This window comes from Delphinus delphis, chromosome 7 (genome assembly GCF_949987515.2).
Source record: "Delphinus delphis chromosome 7, mDelDel1.2, whole genome shotgun sequence".
In the NCBI taxonomy this organism is placed as follows: domain Eukaryota; kingdom Metazoa; phylum Chordata; class Mammalia; order Artiodactyla; family Delphinidae; genus Delphinus; species Delphinus delphis.
In genome coordinates this window covers 65,571,993-65,593,594 of record NC_082689.1, presented here as the reverse complement: position 1 = coordinate 65,593,594, position 21,602 = coordinate 65,571,993, and the positions used below count along the sequence as shown (strand labels likewise).

Here is a 21,602-nt window from a genome sequence, read left to right as displayed (position 1 = left end):
ACATGTATATCTATCTCCTCATGAAATATATTCAGTCATCCCTCGGTATCCTGGGAGGTTGGCTGCAGGGCCCCAGCAGATACCAAAATCTGCAAATGCTCAAGTCGCTTATATAAACAGGTGTAGTATTTGCATATAACATATGCACATCCTTCCATTCTCCCTTATACTTTAAATCATCTCTAGATTACTCATAATACCTAATACGATGTGAATGCTATGTAAATAGTTGTAAATAGAACGTATATGCATGTAAATAGTTGCTGGTGTACAGCAAATTCATGTTGTGGTTTTTGGAACTTTCTGGAATTTTTCCCCAAATATTTTCAATCCCGATTAGTTGAAACTGCTCATGAAGGATACATGGATACAGAGGGCCAAATGTACATAATCAGAAACTTAGTCTCATCAGTGTGTAAATCTGCTCTGGAATCAAATTAATCATTTCAGGCATTTACAACTCATTCCTTCATAGGCAGAGCCCAGTAAATTATTAATTGATTCATTTTATATACTGCCAAATAAAAATCAAATATTACTGAATTAATTAAAGAAATAAAGTCCTAGTTATCATTGTGCTTAAAATAATTTCAAAACATACTCAAAGTCTGGCCTAGAAGCTGGGTACTTTGGCTCTGTCTCCAACTTTCTACATGTGTACTCAGAAACTGTATGAGTCTCAATTTCCTTACCTGTGAATATACGACTAACACTAGAAAGGTCCTTTCCTGTTACAAGAATTTTATGTTTATGCCTGAAATATTTCTCCCACAAAAATTATTTCTTGAGTTTTAATTTACTGAATTTGAATGTGACAATTTTTATTTTTTCCCCCCCGGCTTTACTGAGATGTAATTGACATACAGCGTTGTGTAAGTTTAAGGTAAACAATGTGACAATTAGATACATGTATATATTGTGAAATGTTTACCACAATAAGGTTAGTTAATATGTCCTTCACCTCACATAATTACCATTTCCTTGTTGTTATTATGGTGAGAATATTAAAACTCTACTCTCATTGCAATAAACCTGACAATTTAGTATGACATACATCTATATATATACAGGTGACCCTTGAACATCATGGGGGTCAGGGCACGACCCTCTGTGAGGTCTAAAATCTGATTATAACTCGTAGTCAGCCCTCCGCATCCACCGTTCCTCAGCACCCTCTGTTCCACATCCGTGGATTCAACCAACCACAGATAGTGTAGTACTGTATTCTTTACTACTGAAAAAATCCCAGTATTAGTGGAACCACGCAGTTCAAACCCCTGTTGTTCAAGGGTCAACTGTATAGCTTAAATTAGGAGGGGAAGTTGATAGAGGTTTTTTAATTAAATGCTGCTTCAGTGGCTTCTGTTACATACTAACTTTTATAATCCAGCCAATAAAATTTATAGATCATGCACTTGAAATCACCTAAGGACATGAGAGATGTATCAAGGAATTAAGCAATAGAGTAACAAAAAACAATGGAATTGCCCCAGTGACATGCTGTGATGTCAATTTATCTATGGAAAAATTGCATATGTTTTAACTTTCTTGCAATGGGTCAGGCAGAGAGATTCTGTAGCTGAACAGCATGCATGACACTGAAAAAAAATATCATATACATATGTATGATTTTTTTTTTTAGGTAACCTGTGTAAAAGTGGTCACATATGTTTGTGCCTGGTTAAAAGCACAGAGCTGCATCTTGATGGATCCAGTTTGTTTTTACCCCTGTGAGAAGTAAGAAGGTCAGGTACTGAAGTCTGTAAATGCAGCATGATGGAACAGTTTAATCAACAGATTTGAAATGTTTAAAGACATATACCTGTAAGTAGAAATTAGTTATATTTGACAATGCATACTATATGCTCAACGCAAAGCAATATATTTGAAACACAGTAATAAGATTAAATATCATTTAACACAGATTTAGAAATAATGAACTAAACAGTAATATAGTTCTGTTATTTAGGAGATGAATTTAAACACTATTGATAGAATGTGCGACGGCACTCTTTTGCATTCTGCTTGCTCTTCATAACAAACATTTTAAAATAAGTGATCCTCAATATTGGAATGAGGTGAGAGTTGAGAGTATGTGGTTTTTGAAGCGTCTTCTAAAAGTAGCATTTCTTGATTTACTTTTAATTTTGATATTTCAAACAGCATTACAGGAAAGGAATGTTTTCAAATTTACCAAAATATAAAAATTAAGAAACATTGATTTAAATGTCAGACCAAAATGTCACTGCTTTTAGACACAAGAACAAATCCAATAAAGATGAAAATAATTTCAAATAGTTTGGAACCAATCTGCAAAAAAGAAATTATCTAAGTAAAATTCTGTAGGGGTGCTTTGTTTTGTTTTTGCAAGAATCTATGCATAAAAGATAGGATCAAATGTCAGCTTCCCCCAAAGGTATAATTGAAACTAATCCCTAAATCTTGCCAAATCAAAAGCATTTCTGGAGAAGATTATTATATTTTCTAAAATGCAGTAAAGAGAAGAAATCTAAACTGCCTGCAACTGCCTCTTTGTGGAAAAAACTTTATAAAAAATCTAAGGAGAGATAGACCTAATAACAATGTAATTAAAACCACCATATATTAAAAATAAATATTTAACGTTGATGACTACAAATATTTAAACAACTTTTTATAAAATCAATAAAAGGAATGAATTTAATAACAAGTAAGCACATTTAAGTTTCTCCAAAGATGATGGCTTTCAAAAATTGAATACTGAATAGATGAATAGGTGGATGGATAAAATGAATGAGTGAATCAGATGAACAACATGAATGTTTGTTCCTCTGCCTGGGATTTCCTTCTCCACCACATTCACACAATGAAATGATCTCCATCCGTTAGGGTCTAGCTTAGGTGCCACCTCCTTTCATGTGCCTTCGACCTGATATAATCCCTTACTTAATACATCCTCAATGGACTGGTTTATTATTCTCTTATGGACTGTACTTTGCTCTGCTCTGTTATATTATCAAAGTAAACTATAAGCTAATAAATTAACATTAAGGAGGATTAGACACTGAACACGAATCAGCAAATGCACAATACCATTAGAACTGAAAATCTGATCCTGAATTGCAACATTACAGAGATATAACAGAAAATAATTATATTCCTATCCACTCTCTTGCCTTTCTATGATATGTATTATGGTGGTTAAAGCTTGGAGCTCAAATTTTTAAAGAACCCTAGAAACATCAGTGACTAACCAGTATCATTTCTTAATCTTTTAGCATCTTAGTAAATATAGATTCATATTATCCACTTTCCTGGGTTGTTTTAAGGAGGAAAGTTATATAGCTTATATGAAAGTGGCTAATGTATACATTTTCTCCTTGGTCTCTTTGGTGCTTTCTTGTGTCCACTTCTCAAGTGCTGAGTTGATCACTTGTCCTCTTCCTTTCTATGGTCCCTGTACTGCAGTGGATGCTGTGGTGCACTGTCCCAGTCCCCCTTTCAGACAAGCCACTCATTCTTCCACCTGCTAGGAGTGTTGGCAGCTGAAGGCTCACAGCTGAGTCCCTCTCTGGGAATTGAAATACAGAAGGAAGCTGCCTTACTCAAGGTTACATCCCCTCCCCTGGCCTGGAAGAGTGAAGGGAGAGCCTGTATCCAGTGACGGACTGGTGCGGAGCACACAAAGTCCTGACCCCTTGCTTCAACTTGGGACTACTCCAAAGGGTCATTCCAGTGCCAGAGGTGCCTACAGGGTCAGCTGAGGCCTCTGCTGCAACTGCAGAGCATTTCAGCTTCTCCCTCTGTGCAATCATCTCGCTTCCCTCACTTCTTACAGGTGTTAGGTGCTGAACCCGAGAACACTACTCAGAGTTGGTTTCCCAGGGAACCTGACCTCAAAATTAACATACAAAATTCCAACCTGTCTACAACTCTGACTTATCTTCTTAAAACCTCCAAATACCTACTGCTCACCATCACTTAGCTACCTTGCACATAGCTCACAATTAAGATGTCCCCAAATTAAACTCTGTCTCTATCTTACCCCCCAAGTTTTCTTCCCTCCCCCGACCCCGTGTATTTTTAATAGCATCAATATCCATCCAAGTCGTCTACGCCAAAACTTTTGATTATGAGTTAATTTGTATCTCCCAAAACAGATATGTTGAAGTCCTAATGCTTGGTACCTCTGAATACGACCTTATGTGGAAATAGGGTCTTTGCAGATGTAGTCAAATTGAGAGGAATTCACTAGGGTGGGCCCTAATCTAACATAATTAGTGTCTTTATAAAATGAAAAGACAGAGATAGATAGGGAGAACTCCATGTGACAACAGAAGCGAAGATCAGAGTGAGGCAGCTGCTACACATGGGAGGCCAAGTATGAAGTACCACCACCAGAAGCTAGGAAAAGGCGAGGCAGGGTCCTCACTAGAGCCTGCAGAGAGCATGGCCCTGCCTACACCTCCATTTCAGACTTACAGCCTCTAGAACTATCTAAGGATACAGTTCTGTTGTATAAGGCCCCAAGTTTGTGATACTGTTATGACAGCCACAGGAAATGAATATACCCTTTGAAACAGCTCACAACTCACATATCCAGACCCTGAGCCCTTATTTTTGAACTTGCGGTGTCTTACCATTATCCCACACACCACCATCACTCCCTTAGACTGAGCCCTCATCAAGTGTGCTTGGGATGGCTTCAATAGCCTTTCATCCTCTCCCCTTTATTACACCCCCAACCAAACTTTCTCTAAAAGTAGAGGTTTGAGGGGCTTCCCTGGTGGCGCAGTGGTTGAGAGTCCGCCTGCCGATGCAGGGGACACGGGTTCGTGCCCCGGTCCGGGAAGATCCCACATGCCGCGGAGCGGCTGGGCCCGTGAGCCATGGCCGCTGAGCCTGCGCGTCCGGAGCCTGTGCTCCGCAACGGGAGAGGCCACAACAGTGAGAGGCCCACGAACTGCAAAAAAAAAAAAAAAAAAAAAAAAAAAGTAGAGGTTTGCTAACAACAAAGTATAACAAAATAAGACAAAGTTTCCTCTTTCTGGTAAATAAAAAGAAACCTATTTCAATCTCTTGCCCATGGTAAGTCAAGCCATTTACTCTCTGGCTCCAATTTACCTCTGTCACTTACTACTTCCCAGCAGGCCATCCTCATGTGTATTTCATGGGCTTTTGTGCATCTGGATGCTTCCACATGCTGGGCCCATTACATCTACCAGAAGGGTGTCTCTGTCTCTCTCCGTCTCTGTCTCCCTCCCTTCCTCCCCCTCTCTTTCATTCTCTCTTTCCTGATGAATTGTCTTTTTACCATAAAACCCTCTTCAAGTGCATTCTCCACTGTGAAGTATTCCAGTTTATTTTCAAGATTATTAACCACATCTTTATCCTGCTTCAATATTTTTTCTAAAAATCTGTTTTAATTCTTTTTTATATGTTTAATTATAATTTCTGATTTCCATACATGTTTCTCTTCTAAAGCAGGGACCTTGCTTTACTCTTTATCACTTAAGACAGTGCCAGAGAGCAAGAAGACCCTGAGCCTACGTCTACTGAGGAAATGAGTACACCGATGACATCTTTCTAGTGTCCAGCAGGCAGAAGGCAAAAAGCACGTGCTTAGGAAATGTGAATTGAAAAAATGAATAGCGACAATTTACTGAACATGTACTCAGGTATTCCTTCACAATTTTTTTCTCTCACAATGATCAAAGTGAATGGACTTTGCTTCCTTTAAGAATAAAAATTTTGCATAACTGTGTTTGCAGTGTTTTAAATGACACTCCGTTGAAGGTGAGAAGTTTGATTATGTAAAATTTGAAGGTTTCATTGGTTTCCTTTCTTCAAGGACCTCAGCTAGCTCCATCACAACTTGGAGACAGTGTTTCAAAATACTAAAGAGCTACTAAGTAAAGCTGAGTAAAGTTTCTGTGTTTGACTGGAGGAGGAATGAATAGGGGATCTTTCTGTGCAGGAAAACTTTACACAGGATGTTTTCCTTTCTGCTGAGTACACAACAGGAGCCAATTCACTTAAGCCTTGATAATAGATACATTTGTCAAAAGAGCAGTAAAGAAGATTTGGGGTATTAGATTCAGAGCGAGTAGCTTCTCTGAAAGCTGTCAGAGTTTAACCACTCCAAAATCACATGAGGCTGTTATGTTTTAAAATATTTGGAGAAGTAAACTGGATAAATTTAACGTTTTTCCCCCAAATTTACATACAGTTTCAAATCAACATCACAATTCTGTAAAATGGCTCTTTTTTTTAATCTTTAAAGCAAAGAAATAAGTAATCTGTAATAACTGAAAACAAAGGGTCTCTTTAACTCTCCAAGAAAGACCCCTCCATTTTAAAAAATTTATTAATTTAGTTTTTTAGAACTTTCAATTTTGAGATTTGGCATGATTTTAAAAAGAGAAAAAAACTACACTTCTTAAGAATTTAGTTAAGCCAGATCACATTGAATCACTGCAGCTGGGTGAAAAAAAATTTTTCTTTTTTTTCTCTAAGCAGGTGTTAGCACAGTGCCTGGAGCATAGCAGATCTCAATAAATATTTATTGAATGAATGGGTGCATTTCATGCTTCATTTGAGGCTCATAATAATGAAGCACTTCATCGTTAATGGTGAAAATCTGCAGCGTGTTAATGTTTGCCTAGGGCTTAGAGGGCTGCCTCAGGTGGAGGCTGATTCTGAGAAGGGCCATCAGTTTAGAGTGTATTCTGAGAAGCAGTGACAGGAGTCTTACTCTCATGGGTCCCCTTGAGATGACAGTATGTCTTTCTCGATTCTGAGACAGACTCTATCTTCAGAGAAACGCTGACGTTCTATTGCCAATTACTGCCTCAAAACTCTTTTAGATATTTACTCAACACCTTATTTGAACTCATCTCTTTGGTCATTTGCTGGTAAGGTGTTTGATTACAAAATATTTTGACTTCAATCTGGAGTGTATATCTAACTGTCTATCAGAACACGGAAACCTGCCTATCTGAGAGCCGACACTAGAAGAGGACAGAAAGTCTCCATAAAATACAATGGGAAAAAAAGTATGCTAGGACATGAAAGAGGGTGGATTTGTTTTTTTGGATGCGGAAAGGGAAAGAGGAAAAGGTGTCAAAGGTCAAAGATATTCTTTCCCCCTGTTCAAAATGCAGATTCTTAAACAGGTAAAAGTGGAAAATACCCCAGCCCCTGAATAAAGAAAATGATTTCTCAGAAACCTGGATCAAAATAAACCACGGATGAATTTAGGTTCACTTCCTATGCAAACTCAATCCAGCACAGTGGCCCCTGGGAACCCTGCTGGTAAGGATTCTGAGGTTGCATCCAGACTTAGGCAGAGAGAGTTTGAAGGATACAGACCAGAACAGGCGTTTGTAACAAGCTCCTGTGTTTGTCTTTACACACTAAAATTTAACCTGTAGCAAATAGCTACTTACAGTGTGTACATGACTACTAATCATACCCATGATAATTGTTAATTGGGCACTTATTTTCCAACAGGCACTTGTTTACCTAAATCATTCAATCTTTATTACAATTCTATGTTGCATACAAGTAAACTAGAAAAAAACAGAGGTTTTTTTTTAAATTGCTGAAGATCATGGAGTTATTAGCAAACATGAAATACAGGATCTAAGGCAAGTATTCTATCTCCAGAGGATGCATTCTTCATCATACTCGAAGGTAGTGCTTAAGACTTAAATAACTTACATATATTCAATTGGGCATTATTTTCCATTGGATAATCATGATTTGCCTCTTTGGGCAAGGTTCATCAAGAACATAGAATCATTATTTCAAAGATATCTGAGGCGTGAAAAATAAGAAAGTTACACAGCAGTTAAAAAATTGGGAACTCAAGTAAGAGCTGAAGATTAGGGGAATTAGAGCAGGGAGGTTAGCCTGGAAGGGCGTCAGAAGCACTTTAGGTGAATAAGGAAACTGTGGTCCTTATAATTGTGGTGAATAATGATAGTGGTCCAAATTGAAAAATAAAACCAACAAGTCATAACTAGGATCATTTAAATCTCAAGCTACTGGAGAGACAGGCTCTAGACACAGGGTGTCACAGTTGGCAATAGCTTAATATTATCTAACAAATTTCCTGTAGAGCTTGAAATTTCATTACTTCTCAAGTCCAGTATATAGTCAAGTAGGTTTGAATGTACTCAAGATGACACATTTTGAGATATGCCATGGAAAATGTCTTATGAAGAAGGATAAGCTTTCAAAATCCATAATTTAAAATCTGAACTTTTAGAGGCTAATAATGATGATGAATTCAATAATAAACACAACACCTAACACTTTTTTAGGGCTTACCAAGTCAAATACTGTGCTAAATGATTTAAAGAGACTAGCTTATGTATTCCTTATTACAACCTATAAAGTAGCCTCAAGCTCCTGAATATTATACCATGTAAACCACAGATGAATTAGAAAAAGTGTATTTTTTCTCCTGTAGTTATGACTATAATGTCATGAACAAAAACCAATGATAATTAAGAATATTAAAATGTTACCAGCAAATGGTCTTTGGATAACACAGTTTAAGTGCACTAAATTTCATGCTTTTTAGGAAGGATTTATGGGCTAGGTGGCAGAGTAACTTTATGGATGGTTAAAATAGTCTATTTCAGTAACCAAATAGTTTATAGACTAAATCATTAATTATAAAAGACTGCTGGATACTATGACATCACAAACTTCCTCTGGATACTACAGGGTATGTAAATTCTTCAGAAGCATGGCTCAGTATCCCAGGGGAGACAAACTGGGTATTAACCCCAATAGGAATGTGGGTTTTATCCCTGAAATAGACAATGACAGGAGAAGGAAAGTAGACTTATGAATAATAAGACTGGGATTCTTGTCTTGGCTCTGCCTTGAACCAGCTTTATAACTACAGATAAAGTTGCTTCCTCTTAATGGCTTTCTCAGTTAGGAAATGAGGTGCTAAATGGGGCAGGTCTATTATAGTCCCTTTACAATGTTATAATTCAACATACTAAGAATATGATTTTTGCCAGCGACTAAGGAGATCCATGTAGGGAGAGCCACAGGCTTTGAGAAAAGAAAAAACGACCAGGTAAGAAATGATTCCTCCCAAATATTAAGAGGAAAGCAGTATTTGGTAAACTCAACCAAGCTACCAAAGTGCTTTAACACCCAGAATCTCAAACTTATTCAGAAAGTCTGCCAGGCAGTTAGGGTTTTACAATTCTAGTCTTTGTAGGCAGAAAAGTGGGTAATTGAATTAGTTTTCATTTTCACATGAGACTAGCCCCAGATTACTGTTCCTGAGCGGGGTATGTGAAATCTAATTTTCTATCTTCAAGCCAAATCAACCACACCTTTTGAATTTTGGATTACTTCTTCTGTGTAAAGACTTTTTTAAATAAAAAATAAAATATTTGATTCCTTACTTTGTGATCTTGGAAATAATTTTTTTGGCTATGTAAAATATATATGTTCATAATTTATTTAATTATCTATTCATTCAATAAGTAAGTATTGAGCATTTACTCTGCACCTAGTACTGGTCGTATGGTGTGCATACACACACACACACACACACACACACACACACACACACACACACACACACACACAGCTGTGTATCTTTGTTCCAAAATCCACTATAAATTCATGGAGGATAGTTCTTGATATAAGGTTAAGAAGATAGAAGATGTTTGGGAAATACCTGTCAAATACTTTCAAATATGACCTAAAGAAAGGAAAAATATTTTAAAGTGATATCTTAAAACTTTAAAGAGATGTCATAAAAAATGCTTTGTGATAAAACTCACTTATGATTATTATATTCCATATTAATAAAAATACAGCTCAATAATGCTTTGAATATATGCAACCAGGTGTGGGGAAGGAGGATACAAAAAAAGTTTTAATAAAAGTTTCCCGTTTTCAATGAGTTTACAGTACCATTTGGCGCATACAATAATTTCTCAAAAAAATTAAGATACAAGGCTAAATAATAAATCTAGGAAAAGGCATAAAATTGTGTGGGGTTCAAAATGAGATCATATCTGTTTGAAGAGAAACTAGGAATGATGCAACAGCTCCCACTTTTGAGCACTCTGAGTACTGTTCTAAGCATCCTACATGTGTTAATTCATTTAACCCTCACCTAACCCTATGCTGTAAGGGCTAATAATTTTACACGCGAGGAAGCTGAGGGCTATGACTTGAAGTACGTGTTTAGGATTTTGACTGAAGAAGGAAACCCCAAGCAAAATCATGCAGGTTGTGAGTGTATGTGGCCCAGAAGGAAACTGGCTTGGTTCAGGCACAGGAGCCCGAGCAAGCCCAGGAGAGACAGCTGGTCAGGGCCATGGTGTAAAGGCTTTATGTATGGTCCACAATTCAAATCTACATTGGGGATCAAGGACACTTCAGAGGAGAAGTATGATTAGGATTGAACCTAAGTAAAATTAATCAAACAAGTGGATTAGAGTAGATGGAAAATGGAGGCAGAGACACCAGTGGGGAATTCACGTGGAATGGTTTCGGTAAGAAGTAGAGAGGGCAAAGGCAAAGGTGACGAACAGGAGCTGTGGATTCAACAGACACTGTGAAAGGAGATGGTATATGACTTTACAACTGATAACAAACAGGGAATAAAGGAAGGGAAGACTTAAAGATACCTGGTACTTTCAAATTTTGCTAAATGGATTATATCAGTTATGAAGAATCAGTAAGTAAAACCTTACCATATGAACCTTCAGGAAGCTACAGTATAAATTCATATACACACAAACTACTCATTAGTATGCAATATTAGAATAAACTTAGGACAGCAAAGAATCTGAAATTTTAACTCATTTCGTACTAGTTAATAACATGAAACAAAATGCGTATAAAACAATCTTACCCCTTTGCTGTATTCACTATCTGAATCACTGCTAAGTTCCTCAGTATTCATAATTTCCAAATCAGATTCCCCGGGTGCAATTGGCACTGTCACTGTGAGGCTGGCATTATGAATAAATGATTGACAATCACTTTCTTCCACCAAGTATTTGTCCATGCTGTTTCCAAAACCACTGGTTTTATCTTTTTCTTTGTGAAAATTGTGATCCTTGCTCATTTCAGCAAGTGTGTGGTTAGAGATGTAGTTTTCCTTCTTATAATTTAGATCTTCTGTTCGTCTTATCTCTTTGGAAATCTTTGGCTTTGTGGAAAATCCTTTTAGAAAAAATTCACGTAAGGTTTGTTTCACATAATTTATTCCCTTCTTAATTCTAGCCACTGCAGTCTGGAGGTTGTTTGCATCAGTGTCTTCTTCAATTGCTGTAAGATTGTCTGAACTAAATGAGCTCAATAATAAAGCAAGAAATAGGTTGAGGACCTATGTCAGGGTGAGGATAGGGTGTGGAGAAAAAGGGAGACAGGAAATAAAAACGAAAATAAGTACAGTTTTCTGAAACACAGGCCAAAATCCAAACCAGCAACGAAGAGCCCTGCACTTCTTCACCCATAGATAAGAACATATGATAGGTGTAGAGGAGAAGCTAGAGTCCTCATCAGTCTCTCCATGTCTGAGCTTCTGTGAGCTCTGGGGAACAGAGGTCAGCCATACCCTTAAAGGGTATGAGGAGCAAAGAGAATGCTCCCTCACCATTACCAGGATGTCATTCCTAAGTTCCTTTCTACAGCAGGAATCCCTTGTCCAAATTCCCTTTTATGGGTCTAAATAGCTCTTCTAACACTACCTTTAATTGATATTTGTTACCTGTGAAAAACAAGTAGAACAAGAAAATTGTGACTAGTGTCTATTGTGAAGGTTACTTAAGCCAAGATCTGTGTTCACTTTTCCCAGGAGATAAATGTCACTTATTACAACAAATGGAACACGTAATACTTGCAGAGCGCCTGTAATAAAATATTCTGTCCGAGATTTTTGCCAACTTGCAACTTAATGAGGCTTTTTTTTTTTGGTTGCACTGTGTGTTATGCGGGATCTTAGTTCCCTGGCCAGGGATCAAACCCGCGGCCCCTGCAGTGGAAGCATGGAGTCCTAACCACTGGACTGCCAGGGACGTCCCTTAATGAAGCTTTTAAAGCAAAGAAAAAGACCTGCCCATTGAACCCAATTCAAATGAGACAATGGCATTATGATTGGGTGGCTTCACTGCCAATCATTTTCGCCCCGGACAACTCCAGGTCAAGACAACTCCAACGTGAAGCAAAGTTCTGTTTGTGTGCAAACTATTTCTGTTTTTCCTCCTGGAAGTAAGGGTCCAGGTGAACTGAACATTGTGGAAAAAAAAAAAAGAATTCTTACAGAGGGCTAAAAATACGTAAATCATATTTTAAAAGTGTCTTATATAAAAAACAAAAAGATAATTGAAATAAACTTTCATTTAAGTCTCTTCATGGCCAAAAACATCTACCTCACATTTAAACAATCAAAATTAGACCAAACTGAGGAAAAGGGACTCACCCCTGATTTTGGTCACACCTAAAACAATTTCTCAGAAATGTAAGTAGAAAAGCACAAGTTAAAAATGTCTGTGTTGGGCTTCCCTGGCGCAGTAGTTGAGAATCTGCCTGCCAATGCAGGGGACATGGATTCGAGTCCTGGTCTGGGAAGATCCCACATGCTGCGGAGCAATTAGGCCCATGAGCCACAACTACTGAGCGTGCGCGTCTGGAGCTTGTACTCTGCAACAAGAGAGGCTGCGACAGTGAGAGGCCCACACACCGCAATGAAGAGTGGCCCCCGCTCGCCACAACTAGAGAAAGCCCACACACAAAAATGAAGACCCAACACAGCCAAAAAAAAAAAATGTCTGTGTTAATATGTCTAGTTTAAGAGAAGAATCTGAGAGGGAGGGGAAAAAGAAAAGCATAGAAAACAATTTGATGAATCATTAAGGAATTCAGAATTGGTTATTTTCATTTTGGTTTTTATTGTCAATGAAAAATATATTTCACTATGAAATGCATGTTTGTTTATGTGTATGTTTTAATAGGAATGTTGATGGGAAGCCAAGGGCTCATTTTACCCTTTAGTCTCCCTAATCAATGCAAATGTTAATAGATTTCTTTTTTTCCTTCAAATTTTTAATTAGATTTTATTTTTCCAGCTTTACTGAGATAATTGTTATACAACACTGTGTAAGTTTAAAGTGTACAGCATGTTGATTTGATATCCTTATATATTAGGGAATACCTCCATCATGTCTCATAATTACCATTATTTTCTTGTGGTGAGAACATTTAAGTCTACTCTCTTAGCAACTTTCAAGTTGGCATGTGGGCTGCAAGGACAAAAAAAATGAGCAACTTATATTCAAGCCAGTGGGGAGTGAAGGTACTAACCATATGGCTATTATCACAGACAACCTCCTGGGATACCTGATGAAGAGTCTGATGCTAGGTTGACCAACTAAACCAAACCAACATGGTGGCTTTGAAAATTGAATTGAGTCATTGAAGAGCATCTTATCCCAATTATCTCCTGCCTCTAAGCTTGAAAATTCCTACCAACAGGTACGTATAAGAAAGGAGGAAACAAACAGTGAAGGCATACAAGCTAGGAAAACACTAATGGAGAAGCAGATCACTTGTAAAAGAGATGCTATAGAGCAGTGGTGGGCAAATTTTTCTGTAAAAGGGCCCGATAATAAATTATTTAGGTTTTGTAGGACAAAGAATCTCTATGGACACTACTCAGACCTGTCTGTAGAGTAAAACAGCCAAAGACAATATGTAAATGAATGAGCATGTCCGTGTTTCAATAAATTTTGCTTATGGAAACTGAAATTTGAATTTCATATAATTTCCATGTGCCAAAAAATATTTTTCTTTATATTTTTTTAACAATTTAAAAATGTAAAAAACATTGCAGTTTTGCAGGGCCATGCAAAAACAAGCAGTGTGTGGGATTTGGCCCATGGGCCATATTGTTTGCTGATACTTGTTATAGGTGCTAGTCTTATATGTGACTTTAACAGAGCAGGACTAGTCCTTCCATTTGCCTTGTTCCACTATAACTTCAGTTTTGTTATTGTTAATTTAATCATATTCTGTTTACTAGTATAGCTTCACGTTGGAATCAACACTTAAGAGACATGAAAACCACAGATGTAACTCATATGACATCACTATCAAAATTAAAGAATAAAATAGAACACTTTCCATTAAAATAAATATTGTGAAAAATATAAATATAGGTTCTCTGGCACAGAAATGTAGACAATATTTCATTTTCTTTTCTGTTCTTCACTGAATTAAAATAGTCAATATTCCATTATAATTAACAGTTTTAGATCTAATTAATCCTATAATTATAAAAGTAACTGATCAAATCATAATGTAACAATTTTCTATGGAGAATTTTAAATGTATGAACATCAGATCACATACCACCAGGTTTCCAATGACCATGACCATCATGTAAACAATAAGGCACATGGCTTGACCGGCGACCTCCATGCAGTCCCACATGGTCTCTATCCACTCTCCACACAGCACTCGGAACACAATCAGGAAGGAGTGGAAGAAGTCATTCATGTGCCAGCGTGGGAGTGTGCAGTCTTCATTGATCTTACAGACACATTCTTTGTAGCTCTTACCAAAGAGCTGCATGCCGACCACGGCAAAAATGAAGACGATGATGGCCAACACCAAGGTGAGGTTACCCAGAGCCCCCACTGAGTTACCAATGATCTTGATCAGCATGTTCAGTGTTGGCCAAGATTTTGCCAACTTGAAAACTCGGAGCTAAAAGTCAACACAAAGCTTAATATTAATTTTTATGAAAAAGTTCTCAATGTTTCCAATCTTGAATTTTGTTCCAAAATTTAGTTCTAAAATATTGTCATTATTACCTAGCTAAAATCGATTATTTCTACTTTTCATTTTCATCTACTCTCAATATTCCTGTTATTTTGTTATACTTGCCACCATATAATTACCACACAAATTTTGAAGGAACTGTAATTTTAGTTCAGGATTGTTATAGAACCTCTATCAGATATTATACCCTTTAAATTGAAAATTTATCCTTAATTCTATTTTCTGATACTTTCATAATTTTTTTCATGCTGACATAGGGAGAAAGCCTAACATGTTAGAGGAAAAAAGCATTAGAAAGTCTTTACTTTTTAATATTTTTGATATCAGAGAACAATTCTGAGGGTATAATCTTTAATTATCAAATACACAAAGTAATGAACATATTATAATGGTTGAAATTCTATAAACCATAAGCTTATTGCGATATAAATCATTGCCCTACCATTATGCTAGCATACAACTGAGTATGTCTTCAAGATCCTAAAATTAAGATATCTCTGTGATTTTGAGCTCTAAGTACATGTTACTGAATGGGCTTTATTTTATTAGATATTGAGACCTAATCTTGTCTTTTGATTCAAACCTCCAAAAGTTTTAAATAATAATAATGCAAAACCAAAGAAACACCCCTTTATATATAGAATATAATGGTAAGGTTGGTCTATATTTACCAGTCTGAATGATCGTAGAACTGACAATCCTTCCACATCTGCTAGAAAAAGCTCCACTAAGCTTAAAGTCACAATAAGACTGTCAAAAATATTCCATCCTACTTGGAAGTACTCGTATGGATCCATGGCAATTAGTTTTAAAACCATTTCAGCTGCAAAGATGCCAGTAAAGACCTACATGAAAAATATAATATTTTTCTAGTATTATTAGAAGGTATGGAATCAAGCTAACGATAATAATGACTATATATGTTTAGCATTTACTGTGTTTCAGACAATGTGCTAGATACTTTATAAACATATTATTATTTCATTCAATCCTACAAACCAAGTATCACTAGTCCTATAGCTCTAATACAAGCATCGAAGGGTCATGAAGCTCTAACTCACCTATCAGCTCTCATCACCTTTAGATAGCATTATAGAAAAGCATACTAAAATTTCAGATAAATAAAACCTTTGAAAATTAACACAGGCAATCTTTGCAAAACAAGTTTTGTGGGTCAACAAGTTATTCTGGAAGATAATATAAAGGAAACAGACTGATACAAAAATTTTGAACCAGGCTTTTCTTCTGATCTGACTACTCTTAAGGTAATAAGGAACAAACTGACTCACTCTTTAAAGATTTATCAGTAAAGGAAAAAGTATTTAATTGATACAGTAGCAGGTAAAGTAAGACTGCCAAAGCTTTGACACAAAAGTGCATCACAAAACATCATTAATTCATGACATGGCATCAAAGGACTCATTTAAAAAGGCAACAGTGAAAGACTTATGAATCATTCGGGTACAATTTGATTCAAAGAAACTGAGCAAAGAAGGTTCAAAGGGAAATAGTTAGCTCTATAACTGCGTGAGTCATTTTTAAAATAATGCAGCATCAGGAAGACTAGCAGGGACCACCCAGACTTGGGATTGTAGTTATAGACAAGAAACATGGTGAGTCTCTTTTGGATTCACAGTGATGCAGTCAACTCAGTAAGAAGGTACTGATTTTCATAATCTGGACCTCTACCAACAATTAGAAACTAGACAGTCCTGCCTTTTTCCAGTGAGGAATAGAAAGAAAGAAGAATGCTAACTTAGAGCACATGAGTTTTAAAAATCCTGACTGGGAATATTCGTAAGAAGTTTTAGAGAGACGATCAACTCAGAAACACTCTTTGACTTCAAAGATCGATTGGTTTGGGACCACGGCAAAAGTAAAATTATCTTATACAGACATTTGCAAAGACATCCAGAGTTTTTTATGATTTATGAAGAGTCATAAGTTGGGACCTTTTGGCTGTTAAATAGTACTTCTGCCTGGTTCATGCAGATTGTTGGAAACTAGCCCTTTCTATTTGCCGTAAGGCAGTAATTAACTTGAGTGTGATCAACACTGCACATTAAAGAGCATCAACTTTCTTACTAGAATCCTTCTAGTCTGCCCTTATGTCTTCTGTGTCTAGTTTAATCATTCTAGTTTCTAAATATTCTTGTTCTTAAGGCTTGTTTCTGCTGATTCATTGAAAGCATGATGGTGATGATGACAATAGGTTTGATTTGTTGAGTACTTACTATATGCCAGGATGATGAGTAGAAAGTTTTTATTCCTCTCAATAATATGACATATAAAATATTATTATTGTTATATTAAAGAATTATTATTTTATAAAGTATTATAATTATATAAATGAGAAAATTAAAGATTATAGATATTAAAACATTTTCCCAAGGTCATATAACCAGTAAGAGGCAAAACCAAGATTCAAACTCAGGACTTTGGGCCTCCAAAGGTCTAGATTCTTTACCTATTATGTCAAAACAAAGTATCCATAGCTTTTCTGAAAACATGTAGGGTATGTACTCACAAGGAAGCTGCAGTGTAATTATAAAATGGGTAAGGAAGTATCAAATTTTCAAAGTGCTGCTGCTAAGAGACACGCCAGCAGAAAAACAGAACACACTATCAACTCCCAAGATGTGACTCGTTATGGAAATATATTGTTACTTATAGGCCTCAATATTACTGCAAAATTATTTAAAAATAGTAACTATCACCAGAAACTTGACTCTGTACAATGATTCATACTGTGAATTCTGGAGATGCCTAATTACCTAGCTAAATATCCATTTGACTTCAAAAAAAGAAACGACAATCATGACAAACAAAGAGAGCAGCTCTGGGAACATAACTCACATTAAGAGACTTACCAAATTTCCCACAGTGAGCACGTTTTTGAATTCATCAGTCATTGGGTGATGTTCCATAGCCATGAACAGAGTGTTTAAAACTATGCAAATGGTAATAGCAAGATCTACAAAAGGATCCATTACAATAAAATAGATAAGTCTTTTGAATTTTATCCAATATGGAGAGCAATTCCAGATCAAGAATGTGTGTGCAAATCTGTACCACCAAGGTGGACATTTTTGTCTGGACTCCTCGAGTTCTGGGAGAAAAAACAACAGAGAACACCAAGTCAATCATTTGCATATTGTACACTTTTTATTCCTCACCAGATACAAATCAGCAGTATACTCTAACACTGAAACAAGTCTTCTGTTTAGACTTTGCAAATTTAACAGTACTGTTTCTATGAAAGCATAGCATGTTACATACGAATCTTAGATCACACATTCATTTACTAGATCAACCAAGGAGAAGGCAGTGAAATTAATGAATGAGAGCAGATATGGATATCTCTGAGAGAAACATATACTTAACATATGACAGTAAACAAGAGAAATGATGTTTTCTTAATGGAGATATGTATATTTTTAAGATCAATGTATGTATACCAGTATACATACTTTCCCCTGTGTCCTTAACCCATTACAACAATAATACACTTCTACTCTCTCCAGGAAAAGCTCTTGCTAGTTCACAGGTGAAAACAATCCCAGAACCAAGAGACTGGAAATAATTTATAGAGTGACTCATGCAATAGGCACTAAACACCATTAGCCCATTTAGTTCTCATCATAAATTTAGGAGGTGGGTGAAAACTTTGACTGGGCCCATCATGGGTATGTCGGGGGATGAGGTGGTAGCCCATGGACAAGGTAAGACCTGGGGCACATTGTGGGGAGAGAAGGTGGGAGCCAACACATTTTTTAAATTGCCACCCTTTGACCGGCCACTACTATTCACATCATATTCTCTGAACTGCTTTCTCTAATTCCTTTGGATCACAATCTTAACAGATGTCATGTCACATATTACCATTTTGCAATTTTATAGAAGGTGCTCAGAGGCAGCACTGTATAAACACCTGGAAGTTTGTATTATTTTCTCACATTTTAGAAAGATGATCAATTCCAAGAGACTAGGTAAAGTTTCGAAGAATACATAGTGAGAGAACCACACAGGCCTGGGTTAACCTCCCTTTCTTCATTTAGTACCATAAAGCTATCTATCTTTGAAAGGCATATCACCCAAAGCCTGTCTTTAATCACAAATAACTTTATCCACTTTTTAAGCACATAAAGACAATTCCTTTAGTGTCCATTGGTTAGCCTTACCATTGTTTATAACCATTTTATATTCTTTGAATTCTTTCTGAGAACTTGCTATATCTATTTAAGGCTGACTAGGACTTACCTGAATTTTGTTAAAAATCTGTATGGTAAAGAGAATATTATTCCATACCTTCTACAGTGTTTGTTAATATGCTTGCCCTACTCATTGCCCTTTGTCTGAGATTGGGATCATTCAACATATCCTCAGAAAGGAGGTAAGAACTGGAACGTCTTTTCTTGTGTATTTGATTGTTTGTACCCTGAAAAAAAAAAGATGATTAATTACAGTTTTAAGAATGGAATTCTAATAAATTGTAGGTAGAAAATAAAATCTTGCTCACATAGTTGTAGTGAGTAATTAAAAGTAGAGTCTAGATTGTTGATTTGAATCATGGCTCTGCTACTTACAGGCTGTGTATCATAGGAGAGTTACTTGACCTGTCTCCGTTTCATCATTGGTAAAATAGGGATAATCATAGCACTTGCCTTACAGTCTTGCTATGAGTATTAAATGAATTAGTACTTAGGAAATAAAAAATAAAATGAGCTGCTTTCATTGTTAAATTCACTATCATTATCTATCTTTCAGGGTTTCCAATTTATTCAGATAGTTTTACTATGTAAGAATCGTACATGTAAACAGCTCAACAATTGTTGTAAGTGGCGTGTGCGTAAGGAGGTAGAACCTAGATTTCTAGGTTAAATTAAATTTCCGTAATTATCCTTTGTTAAGGTTCAGCAATAACAGAGGCAACTGTAATGATTGTTTCTCACTGCCAAGGAAGATCTCATGAACTGCTCTGAAGCTATGAGGATAAATGACTCAGTTGGAAAAGGACAATTAAGACTGATGGAAACTGTAGGAAAATGGAGAATATAAACTCCATCTAAAAGAGGTGACCACTCTCCAGCTCTAAAGGATTGCTGCTATGCAGGAATATGAGCTCAGTCTTACCAGGTATACCCATTTTCATGTGAAGATGTCTTATTTCTAAATCTTAGCAACTAATTCAAAGTTAAAACACTATGCCAGTTCAGTGCAGGCCAACAATACACACACACACACATGCTCACACACATATATATACATACAAACAACTATACAAGTCTACATTTATCATCTATCTATCTAGATGTGTGTGGTATGTATGTACATGTGTATACACACACACACACACACACCATTCTACATATATATAGATATACAGATCTAGAGTTGTAAAGTTGTACAGTTGTTTAGATATAGTTATATTTGTGTATATATTAAAACACTGACAAGCAGGCAAAAATATATGTATGTGTGTATGTATGCATGTATGTGTATGTGCAAAGACACACACACATATCTGCAGGTGGCTTTATATAGAAATCTTTCTATAACCATGTTTTCTCTGATATACTCTCTAATTTACTGACTTTCCAGAAGCAGAGATTTCTTTTTCCCCCAAACAATCAGCTGTGTTGATTAAATAATTTGTTCTCCATGTAGACATGTCTCAGGTGTCAAGTTTATATTATTTCTCATGCAATTTTTTCATCTAAACTGTACATTATTCCACACTATTATGTTTTGCATTTCTATTGAATCTTAAAGTATCCACCAATTACTCTAGTTTTGTAGTTTTAGTTTCAGGATTTAGAGTGCTACTGATTTTTCTGTGGGTAAAAATAAAGTATTAAATGAAACATTTCATTTAAAAATAGGAACTAATCTCCAAATCTGATACACATTATATAATCTTTTACAGGTAATACACATTGTTGAAAAGCAAAACACAACAAAGATCTGATTCTATGGAAACTTAACATGCTCGTTTGATAAGGAAAAATACCTTCACAGAGGGCTGAAGCTGTATCATGCAAGCATAGAGGTCACAGGTGACCTAAAAGCACATGCATTCTTTCAAACCAAACGAAAATATGTGTGTGGCCATGGGTCTGATGGAACTTTATTCTCACTTGAAATACTACATTGTCTGCAACTGTGAATTTATGAATAGGTAGCGCAAGTTCAAAGTCAAAGCCTTGCTGATACTGAGTAATGCAGTGTAACATAGTGAGTGGCCTTAAGAGGTTACCTAGATACTCCATAAACCAGAAAGACTTTCAAGCCTCATCACACCCTTTTCTCAAACCACTCAATGATTCCTAAACTCTTGAAACTGTTGTTTTGGAAAGGTGTTTTGTTTTTGTCTTTATATATATACGTTTGCATTTCTGTATGTGTTTTGGATATTATGTTTTTATTCATAGATTCCAGATAAAAGAGTTTTGTTGTTTTTTAATAAAAACAGTAAGTTTCATTTATGTATGGGAAAAAGCACAGTTATTCTAAATTATTTCCAAGAAGCCTACCACACATTGGAGAGGAAGTATGGTGGTTAAAAGCACAAGCTTTGAAATAGAGGGTCTCTGTTTCAACTTTAGGACTATTAGCTGAGTGACCTTGCACAAACTGCTTTATTTCCCTGTGCCTCAGTTTCCCCATTTGTAAAACAGGGATAATAATATATCACCTCATAGGGCTGTTGTAAATACTAATGTGTCTGCTATTATTATTACTATTATTGATTATTAACAACTCAAATAAGATCCTTGCAATAAGGTATA

General features: G+C 36.2%; 1 protein-coding gene across 3 annotated transcripts in view; it reads right to left on the bottom strand.

The window, feature by feature from the left end:
• The window catches only part of SCN9A (sodium voltage-gated channel alpha subunit 9), an 83,500-nt gene that overhangs the window by 39,195 nt on the left and 22,703 nt on the right, over positions 1-21,602 (bottom strand). For all 3 annotated transcript variants that reach the window (XM_060016648.1, XM_060016643.1, XM_060016644.1), the window contains exons 12-16: positions 19,123-19,252; positions 17,685-17,923; positions 15,486-15,659; positions 14,383-14,739; positions 10,883-11,359 (exon numbers count right to left, since the gene is read on the bottom strand). In XM_060016648.1, the coding sequence (XP_059872631.1) occupies positions 10,883-11,359; positions 14,383-14,739; positions 15,486-15,659; positions 17,685-17,923; positions 19,123-19,252 (1,377 nt within the window). The remainder of the gene's footprint in view (positions 1-10,882; positions 11,360-14,382; positions 14,740-15,485; positions 15,660-17,684; positions 17,924-19,122; positions 19,253-21,602) is intronic.